The sequence below is a fragment of the Epinephelus moara genome, chromosome 16, assembly GCF_006386435.1.
Source record: "Epinephelus moara isolate mb chromosome 16, YSFRI_EMoa_1.0, whole genome shotgun sequence".
In the NCBI taxonomy this organism is placed as follows: domain Eukaryota; kingdom Metazoa; phylum Chordata; class Actinopteri; order Perciformes; family Serranidae; genus Epinephelus; species Epinephelus moara.
The window spans coordinates 46,996,311-47,007,428 of NC_065521.1; the positions used below are offsets into that span (position 1 = coordinate 46,996,311).

Here is an 11,118-nt window from a genome sequence, read left to right on the forward strand (position 1 = left end):
GCAGTACAGAGACGCTGTCACAGAAACACCGGACATGACACAACTCGCTTACCGCAATACGTCAGCACGTCCACCGTCAAAATCTAGCAACATTGTTAGCAACATTGTATCCAATCGGCTAAATGTCTTGATCTTTGTCTTGATCTTTGTCTCCAGGGTCCTGTTCCAGCTGTTTTTCCTCTCTTTCTCTTCTCTGGCTTGTTGTGTTGACTTCTGTATTCAAGTTCTTTACTATTTTTCAGTGTTTATCCTATTTCTGAACAAAAAACATATTGTTCAGGAGCTATTCTTAAGCATGTCTGCTCAGTTCGTTACCTATTGTTCAGGAGCTATTCTTAAGCATGTCTGCTCAGTTCGTTACCGTAGTCTCTCTCTCTCTCTCTCTCTTGTGTCCTGTTACTGCATGTCACTAACTCGGCCATTCTGGATGTCACTAACTCGGCTTCTTCTCCGGAGCCTTTGTGCTCCACTGTCTCNTGGAAGAGGGATCCCTCCTCAGTTGCTCTTCCTGAGGTTTCTACCGTTTTTTTTCCCCGTTAAAGGGTTTTTTGGGGAGTTTTTCCTGATCAGCTGTGAGGGTCCAAAGGACAGAGGGATGTTGTATGCTGTAAAGCCCTGTGAGGCAAATTGTGATTTGTGATATTGGGCTTTATAAATAAAATTGATTGATTGATTGATTGATACGGTTCTGACCCCTGATTGGCCCGACTGGAAGTGTTTGTGGCAGCAGACTGTGTCCAGACTGATACAGTGAGAAACAGGATGTTGAGCTGTCGTCACCAGGACAGTCGCGCCAGGGTAGTTTCCTTGTAGTTCAATATGTGCGTGCATTTGTGTGTGTGTGTGTGTGTGTGTGTTCCTACCTGCTCTTTGAGCTCTGTCAGCTGAGTGGTCAGCGTCATCACCACTTTCATCGTTGCGGCCAGTTTGTCCTGTAACATCCTCATCTCGTTCTGCTCGCCGTCGCCATCCGTCACCACCAGAGACATGGCCTGCATCCGTGGAAACCAGTCCAGGTTGTTGTTCTGAAACAGAAGTGACTGTTGATGAGGTGTCTGTTGTTTACATGTCTGTGTGTACAGAGGGGTATTCCAGGTAGGAGGTTCAACATACTCTGAGTCTAATCCTGAATTCTGACTTGACTTACCCTGAGCTGGGAAACTCTGAGTATCTGGTTCCAGAACAGCTGATTTGAATTAGTTCAGTCAACTCTGAGTAGGTACACCTTGAGTTAAGCACGTGCACAACCACAATAAAAAGCCATCATCAATGGAGCCCTGATACCTCGAGTCACCATGGCAACCGGAGAGAAAAAGCGATCAACTTATTTTACACCTGTGGACTTGGAGGTGCTCATGAATGCCTACAGCTAATATGAGCACGTATTTCATAAACAAAGTAACAGCACTAAAGCTGCCAAGGAGAGAGAGGCAGCATGGGAAATTTAACAAGCAGGATCTTATTTGACGGGATGTTGGTGGCTCAGTGGATAGAGCAGGCGTCACATATATAGGTTGGTTTTGGCGCAGCGGCCTGGCTTTGACTCCGGCCTGTGGCACCTTGCTGCATGTCACTTCCTTTAAAAACTATCATACCCAAGATGCCCCCCCCCCGCCACCAGCAAAAATCTCACTCCGAACTGAGATCAAAACCTGAGAGCCCTGCCATTAATTTACATTTAACCACGCCTAATTAAAATCATAGCTTACAGGTGAAAAAATGGTTTTGAATAAAATCTGATTTTCATGTAGGTTCAATCTCACAGGGGAAAAACACACTTTGCTCAGCTTAAAATGAAATATAAACACATCATTCAAACAGGTAAGGCATATTTGACTTGGCCATGACTGTACCTTCCTTTAGTTTGATTCATATTTGATTTATTAAACAAAGTAGTTTAAATAACCTGTCATTCAGTGGCTATGTCATTATGTACTGTAGGTAACCAATATCATAAAAAAAGCTACCGTTGACAAAAAAACATTTGCTCTGATGAGAGCGCACGTCTGTGGTGTGTCAGATTTGATATGTGTGGCCGGTAAATGATTGAGTCTAATGAAAAACGGTACGGTTCAAACAGATAGCCTATTCATTGGGGAAAGACAGCACATCTAGACGGGGTCTGAAGATCCTCTCCCAGCGTAAAGCATTGTGAATTAATTCTTCCTACATACGAACAACCCATGTGTGTCTGCCAGCTTGCTTCAGGCTCAGCAGTAGGAAGGAGACAGGGTGAACTCAGGGTTTCTTAAAGAAAACCTGCCAGCGAGCAGGTTAGGTTCACAGAGTCAGTTGCCATGGTGATTGACTCAGAGTTTGACTTACCTCTCTGTCTGGAACTGAAAACCCAGAGTTTCCCTCATTTCAGGGTTAACACACTCAGAGTTTTCACTAAACCCGCTTTCTGGAACACCCCCCCCATGTGACATCTTGTGTGTGTGTTTTACTTTGATCATGTGAGCCACGTAGCTCTCTGGTCCCGTGTAGTCCGTCTTGTTCTTCTCTCGCACCAGGACGATGAAGTACAGGTAGTTCCAGATGTTGTGCTCCAGTTTGATGTGTTCTTCAAACGACACCGTCTTGTTGTCAAACTTGTCTCTCTCCAAACCTGCAACCACACACACAGCGCCGCTGGTCACATGACCTACAGTCCTCACATGATCAACAGTCCTCACATGATCAAATGTCCTCACATGATCAAATGTCCTCACATGACCTACAGTCCTCACATGACCTACAGTCCTCACATGATGTACAGTCCTCACATGATCAACAGTCCTCACATGACCTACAGTCCTCACATGACCTACAGTCCTCACATGATCAACAGTCCTCACATGATCTACAGTCCTCACATGATCAAATGTCCTCACATGACCTACAGTCCTCACATGATGTACAATCCTCACATGATCAACAGTCCTCACATGATCAACAGTCCTCACATGACCTACAGTCCTCACACGACCTACAGTCCTCACATGATCAACAGTCCTCACATGACCTACAGTCCTCACATGACCTACAGTCCTCACATGAGGACACATGGAGGTCACATGTTCTTATACTCACCACAGATGAAACACGTGGTCTTCAGGATCTCCTCTTTCTTCTGTTTCTCGCTCCTCAGGTCGGCGAATGTGTCGATGATGACGCCAAAGATCAGGTTGAGGACGATGATGATGACGATGAAGTAGAAGAGCAGGTCGTAGACCACCCGGGCAGGAAACAGCGGCTCCTACACACACAGATACAGGTTAACACGTCACAACGAGTTTTAACCCCACACTGTGAAATGAAGTCGACCCTCTGCAGGATTATGTCATCACATATTGATGACATCAGAGTGTCAGCAGTGTTTGAATGTTGCAGTGATGAAGCTTCAGCTTTACTGTTAATGAGTGACCTCTGCCCTCAGGCTGCTCCTGTCCTGACTGATGTTAATGATGGGATGGAAACAGGAATATAAAGTGGTGTTTACGTTCTTGGATGGTTTGCGGAGAACGTCTCCGACTCCTCCTCCGTTCCTAAGTCCATGGTTCAACACGGTGACGATACACATCAGCAGAGTGTCACATGCTCGCTCCGAGCTCGCCTCCTCTGAAACACACACACACACACACACACACACACACACACACACACACACACATACACACACACACACACACCGTCACTGCTGTAGTAACAAGAGTTTTAAGGTTGTGAGTTCCAACACCTGTACCTCCTGTACCTCCTGTACCACCTGTACCTCCTGTACCTCCTGTACCACCTGTACCTCCTGTACCTCCTGTACCTCCTGAACCACCTGTACCTCCTGAACCACCTGTACCTCCTGTACCTCCTGTACCACCTGTACCTCCTGTACCTCCTGTACCTCCTGTACCACCTGTACCTCCTGTACCTCCTGTACCACCTGTACCTCCTGTACCTCCTGTACCACCTGTACCTCCTGTACCTCCTGTACCACCTGTACCTCCTGTACCTCCTGTACCACCTGTACCTCCTGTACCTCCTGTACCACCTGTACCTCCTGTACCTCCTGTACCACCTGTACCTCCTGTACCTCCTGTACCACCTGTACCTCCTGTACCTCCTGTACCACCTGTACCTCCTGTACCTCCTGTACCACCTGTACCTCCTGTACCTCCTGTACCACCTGTACCTCCTGTACCTCCTGTACCACCTGTACCTCCTGTACCTCCTGTACCACCTGTACCTCCTGTACCTCCTGTACCACCTGTACCTCCTGTACCTCCTGTACCACCTGTACCTCCTGTACCTCCTGTACCACCTGTACCTCCTGTACCTCCTGTACCACCTGTACCTCCTGTACCTCCTGTACCACCTGTACCTCCTGTACCTCCTGTACCACCTGTACCTCCTGTACCTCCTGTACCACCTGTACCTCCTGTACCTCCTGAACCACCTGTACCTCCTGTACCACCTGTACCTCCTGTACCTCCTGTACCACTTGTTCCTCCTGTACCTCCTGAACCACCTGTACCTCCTGTACCACTTGTTCCTCCTGTACCTCCTGTACCACTTGTTCCTCCTGTACCTCCTGTACCACATGTTCCTCCTGTACCTCCTGTACCACTTGTTCCTCCTGTACCTCCTGTACCACATGTTCCTCCTGTACCTCCTGTACCTCCTGTACCACCTGTTCCTCCTGTACCTCCTGTACCACATGTTCCTCCTGTACCTCCTGTACCACCTGTTCCTCCTGTACCACATGTTCCTCCTGTACCTCCTGTAACACCTGTTCCTCCTGTACCACTTGTTCCTCCTGTACCTCCTGTACCACATGTTCCACCTGCACCTCCTGTACCACCTGTACCTCCTGTACCTCCTGTACCACCTGTACCACCTGTACCACCTGTACCTCCTGTACCACCTGTACCTCCTGTACCACCTGTACCACCTATTCCTCCTGTACAACCTGTACCTCCTGAACCACCTGTACCACCTGTAACACCTGCACCTCCTGTAACACTTGTACCTCCTGTACCTCCTGTACCATCTGTACCTTCTGTAACACCTGTACCTCCACACCACAACAGTTCAGCAGCGGAAGATTCAGTGTGTCTGCAGTTTGCAAATCAGCATGATTTACTGTCTGTTCTGACCCACAATCCTCTGAACAGCGGACAATACGTCACATCGACTGAGCCGCAGACAGATGATTGACAGCTGATTGACAGATGACTGACAGCTGGCAGCAGTTGAAATCGTAAATGGACTGCACTTGTGTCAGTCTGTCTCTTACCTTCGTCATCTGGGACACTGAGGGCGTCCGTCTCATCAGTGCAGCTGACGCCGTCTGCTGAACATGACTTGAGGAAATCCTGAGACGCTTCAGTCTGCTGAGGAGCTGAATACACACACACACACACACACACACACACACACACACACACACACACACACACACTGTTACACACACAACCAGTAAACCTGACCAGTATAAACACACCCTGGATGTTAGCACTCAGTTCTCAGCTGAGCTGGTTTATTTTGTTGGCTGTTTATCTTTACTCACAGCACCTGATATTTTAACCAGAAACAACTTCAGATAACCAGCGAGTAGAGGCTCAGACTGGTGGTGACATCATCACATCTGATGTGAGCTGTGTTTCTACTACCACCTGACGACCCGACACACAGAGTTTGTTTTTTATCTGAAAACAGTGAAGCATAATAATCATATAAACACTGAACGACCTTCAGTCTGATGGATCTGATTAATAAAGACTTAGTAGAATTAATCAGAGGATGAATTATTGAGTTCTGGCTGAAACATGTTTTGTAAGGTCACACTGACCTTTGACTACCAAATTCTAATCAGGTCATCATTGAGTCCACGTGGACGTATGTGCCAAATTTGAAGAAATTCCCTCAAGGTGTTCTTGAGATATGGCACTTATCAATCAATCAATCAATTTTATTTATAAAGCCCAATATCACAAATCACAATTTGCCTCACAGAGCTTTACAGCATACGACATCCCTCTGTCCTTAGGACCCTCGCAGCGGATAAGGAAAAACTCCCCAAAAAAAACCCTTTAACGGGGATTTTACAAGAATAGATGGCCGGATAGACAGACAGAAAACCTGAAACATAACGTGTCCACCTGCGGCTGATGGTGGCGTGGAGGCATGATAAAGTCACCTGCTGCGATCTGCACCAGCGGGTCGACCTCCATGATGAAGTCCTCCTTGAGACACAGGAAGCCGACGATGGAGAAGAGGTAGACGAGGATGAGGGCGAGCAGCGCCGTCAGCAGGATGGAGCGACCGTTACGGGTGACGCTCTTTATCACGTTAAACAGAGTCTCCTCCCGGTAGATCAGGTCAAACAGCTGGACACAGAGAGGGACAGGGGACAGAGGACAGAGGGACACAGGACAGAGGGTCAGAGAGACAGATAATCATTCAGAGAGTTAGTCTTGGTTGGAGCTGTGTAATAATGAGCTCAGCGTTGTTGTTGTTGTGGTTGTTGTTGTTTACCAGGATGCTGTAGAAGAGCTCGTGGACAAACAGTCCCAGTGTGGACGTCAGAACGTAAGCCAGGTGGTACAGGAACTCCACGTCCATCACCATGGCCTTGTATCCCATAATAAAGGTCCCATTGTTTCCGACGAAGCTGACCACGAACACCACCTTATTGATCAGCTGAAAACAGGAAACACAGTCATGTGACTGACAGACAAGAGAAGAAGAAACCTGGGGACGTCTTACAGAGGACACACAACCTACACAGTCTGATCAACACACTTTAAGAAAAGGCACAAATACAGAGAACCTTCAGCAGAGTCCTGCAGCGGGTCAGGTACCGACAGGTGACCTTCAAACAGCTGTGTCACAGGTACCAATATGTATTTATATATAAACTGAGCTCCAGGTGGGCAGCAGCTGAAAACGACAACATACTTTTTATTTTTCAGAATAAAACGCAGCACAAAGATGTGCAGTAATATTCTGACAGTTGCTTTTATTTTGAAAGTCAGTGACACCAGTGTAACCTTTGACCTTGTGGTCACATTGGTCACCGACGTGGAGGACTCCAGCCATGACACTTTGCAGCCCGAGGATGAGGTGGGAGCCTACATGGAGTTCAGATCCTTTGGAGGTTTGATGGTGGTGGAAGGAGCATGCTAACATGTTTCCTAACCTGGCAGTGATTGAATGTTTCCACCATCCAGTCAAAGAGACGTCCAATTCAAGAACGGAGAACCAGCTGAATGTGAGGGACTGGAGCCTGGGGGGGTTTGATCAGGGGGGAGGGTTGGGGGACTTTTATTGATGGGTGGGGCTTTGACTGAGACATAACGACGGGGAACCGGTTGGTTCTGGTACTGACAGTCGATTCAATCTGACCTCTGATCAGCTGATCTCAGTCTGCAACACCATCACTCTACAACTCTGAGCACTCCTCACCTGCCCAGATGGATTATGGGTAATGTGTTACTCACGTTGAGTGACCCCAGCAGTATGAGCGTGTTGCCGATGCCCAGGTGATAGATGGATCTGAGGATCAGGGCGATGGTTAGAGGCTGGAGGCCGTAACGCTGAGAGAACAGACCCAACACTGACAGACCGGTCAGGATCCAGAACAGCATCAGCAAAAGGGAGTCATCAATCGCTCCTACTGTGGGGGGAGGAGGAGAGGAGGAGACAAGGAGGACAGGAGGAGAGGCGAAGGGGTTGAGAGAAACTTTAGTTTTCAGCTCAGTTAATGTTCCTGTACGGAGGCCTGTAGGTGTCACTGTTACATTTCATTAATTGTTCATTTCTAATAAATTTCAGGTTCAAATAATAAAAAATAAATAATATTTCCTGGTAAAATAAAATCATCAGATGAAAAACGCAGTGAGAAATAATGTTGACAATATTCCACAGCTGAAAACTGACAAAGAAAATAAAACTTAATGTGACATTTGATTTTCTTTTTTTAAACAGTTCAGTGGATGTTCAGCCTGAACCTGAAACTGGACCTTTATATTTTTATTACCATCTCAGTTTGAGCTCATTTCTGATTAAAATTTAATTTTTATTTACAAACATCAGGATTCTTCTTCTTGTTCATTTGATCAAATATTACAAGTATTACTAACAGTACTCTCAGTGGTACGGACAGTACTCTCAGTGGTACCGACAGGTATTCTTAGTAGTACCCACAGTACTCTCAGTGGTACTGACAGTACTCTCAGTGGTACGGACAGTACTCTCAGTGGTACGGACAGGTATTCTCAGTAGTACCCACAGTACTCTCAGTGGTACCGACAGGTATTCTCAGTAGTACGGACAGTACTCTCAGTGGTACTGACAGTACTGTTAGTGGTACCGACAGTACTCTCAGTGGTACCGACAGTACTCTCAGTGGTACCGACAGGTATTCTCAGTAGTACCCACAGTACTCTCAGTGGTACTGACAGTACTGTTAGTGGTACTGACAGTACTCTCAGTGGTACCGACAGGTATTCTCAGTGGTACCGACAGGTATTCTCAGTAGTACTTACAGTACTCTCAGTAGTACCCACAGTACTCTCAGAAGTACTAACGGTACAATAACGGTACTTTCAGTAGTACTAACGGTACTCTCAGTAGTACTAAGGGTACTCTCAGTAGTACTAATGGTACTCTAGGGACTACTAACAGTGCTCTCAGTAGTACTAATGGTACTTTCAGTAGTACTAACAGTACTTTCAGTAGTACTAACAGTACTCTAGGGAGTACTAACGGTACTGTCAGTAGTACTAATGGTACTCTAGGGAGTACTAACAGTACTCTCAGTAGTACTAACGGTACTTTCAGTAGTACTAACAGTACTCTCAGTAGTACTAACGGTACTCTAGGGAGTGCTAACGGTACTGTCAGTAGTACTAATGGTACTCTAGGGAGTACTAACAGTACCGTCAGTAGTACTAACGGTACTCTAGGGAGTACTAACAGTACTCTTAGTAGTACTAACAGTACTGTCAGTAGTACTAACGGTACTCTAGAGTATTAACAGTACTCTCAGTAGTACTAACAGTACTCTCAGTAGTACTAATGGTACTCTAGGGAGTACTAACAGTACTCTCAGTAGTACTAATGGTACTCTAGAGAGTACTAACAGTACTCTCAGTAGTACTAACAGTACTCTCAGTAGTACTAATGGTACTCTAGGGAGTACTAACAATACTGTCAGTAGTACTAACGGTACTCTAGAGAGTACTAACAGTACTCTCAGTAGTACTAACAGTACTCTCAGTAGTACTAATGGTACTCTAGGGAGTATTAATAGTACTCTCAGTAGTACTAATGGTACTCTAGGGAGTACTAACGGTACTCCAAGGAGTACTAACAGTGCTCTCAGTAGTACTAATGGTACTCTAGGGAGTACTAACAGTACTGTCAGTAGTACTAACGGTACTCTAGAGAGTACTAACAGTACTCTCAGTAGTACTAATGGTACTCTAGGGAGTACTAACAGTACTCTCAGTAGTACTAACGGTACTCCAAGGAGTACTAACAGTGCTCTCAGTAGTACCTTGTCCTGAGTCGTAAGGGTAGAAGAAGGCGATGATGAGGTTGATGAAGACGGCGAGGTTGAAAGAGATGGTTCCCCACAGAGACATCCTCCTGGAGAACCAGTACAACACAGGCATACCTGCAATACACACAGGTACACACAATATATACACAATGTACACACACAGGTACAGAGTGAAACTGCTTAGGATCTTAATATTTTCATGTGTGTGTGTGTGCGTGTGCGTGTGTGTGTGTGTGTGTGTGTGTGTGTGTGTGTGTGGTGTGTGTTACAGTGTGGTACTGTGTGTGTTGTGTGTGTTACAGTGTGTTACTGTGTGTGTTCTGTGTGTGTTACAGTGTGTGTTGGACTCACTCCTGAGCTTCTTCTGCCACTCCATCTCTCCGTGCAGGAAGGATGTTTGTGCGAAGAAGTGTGTGACCTTTGACCCCTGCTCGTCCTGCTCCGTGGTGTTGAACACTCGGGTCTTTGACTCCTCCGTCAGGAACTCACAGATGGGATGGACAGGAAACACGATCTGCTCCATACTGCGGTCATCACGGACGATCTGCAGAGTCACAACAATTGTCACTGTCATCATCATCATCATCGTCGTCGTCATCATCACCATAACCATCATCATCATCATCATCATCATCATCGTCATCATCATCATCACATGGAGTCAACAACTAACCCATCTCCATGACAACAGAGCCAAAGCTCCTGAGGACGCCCACCAGGATGAAGGCTTGAAGGGAAACACTGGTCATGTTTTACCTGGACTCAGTTTCCCATGATTCTGTGTGTCAGTGTCTGAGACAACGACAGCTCTGACATGTTGTATCACTGTATACAGGAACACTGAACAGGTAGTGTCAATACCTCTATCTGTGAGGTGAGCTGGTCGTAGAACTCCAGTGGGTCCTGTTCCACCACAGCAGCTGGAGCTGTGGACTTCAACATCTGGGACAGAGGACGGTTGTTCAGGTTCAACTGTGGACACAAAGCACAGGGTGAGGACTACTAAAGTAATCAGAGTACTGCTCAGAGTACTGCTGGCATTAGACAGGTGTGGACAGACACCTGTCTAATGCAGACAGTACTCAGACAGACAGACAGACACTGAGACAGACAGACAGACAGACAGACAGGTTACCATGGAGGAGATCCCCTCGTCGCCCTCTATATTTTTTTTTGGAGGTTTCAGGAGGTTCTGAAGGACCTTGTTGTGTCTGGCCAACTGCAGACAGACAAACAAACAAACAAACAAACAAACAATAGGAGCATAAAGTTATTCACAGAACAACAAACAGTGGCTGAGACAAGAGGAGAGTGAAACCTCCTGTCAGCCAATCACAGAGCACAGAGGGGTACTGCGAGCCAATGAGGAGCTTGTGTCCGGTCACCTGCTGAGCCAGGATGTAGATGTTGTGTCCCACCTCCCGGGGGGAGACCTCCACCCCCTCACACTCACTCTCCTGATGGTAGGCCTTCTTTATCACCTCCACCTGTCGATGTGCACACACACACACACACACACACACACACACACACACAGACACACACACAGACACAGACACACACAGACACACACACAC

General features: G+C 46.7%; 1 protein-coding gene across 1 annotated transcript in view; it reads right to left on the bottom strand.

Annotated features, from left to right (window-relative positions):
- itpr3 (inositol 1,4,5-trisphosphate receptor, type 3) overlaps positions 1 to 11,118 on the bottom strand; it is a 134,000-nt gene that overhangs the window by 17,528 nt on the left and 105,354 nt on the right. Inside the window, exons 45-58 of the mRNA XM_050064274.1 lie at positions 10,927 to 11,028; positions 10,677 to 10,760; positions 10,403 to 10,513; positions 9,893 to 10,085; positions 9,536 to 9,655; positions 7,476 to 7,651; positions 6,511 to 6,675; positions 6,173 to 6,362; positions 5,270 to 5,374; positions 3,482 to 3,600; positions 3,073 to 3,238; positions 2,448 to 2,608; positions 864 to 1,025; positions 662 to 742 (exon numbers count right to left, since the gene is read on the bottom strand). Of these exons, the coding sequence (XP_049920231.1) occupies positions 662 to 742; positions 864 to 1,025; positions 2,448 to 2,608; positions 3,073 to 3,238; positions 3,482 to 3,600; positions 5,270 to 5,374; positions 6,173 to 6,362; positions 6,511 to 6,675; positions 7,476 to 7,651; positions 9,536 to 9,655; positions 9,893 to 10,085; positions 10,403 to 10,513; positions 10,677 to 10,760; positions 10,927 to 11,028 (1,935 nt within the window). The remainder of the gene's footprint in view (positions 1 to 661; positions 743 to 863; positions 1,026 to 2,447; positions 2,609 to 3,072; positions 3,239 to 3,481; positions 3,601 to 5,269; positions 5,375 to 6,172; positions 6,363 to 6,510; positions 6,676 to 7,475; positions 7,652 to 9,535; positions 9,656 to 9,892; positions 10,086 to 10,402; positions 10,514 to 10,676; positions 10,761 to 10,926; positions 11,029 to 11,118) is intronic.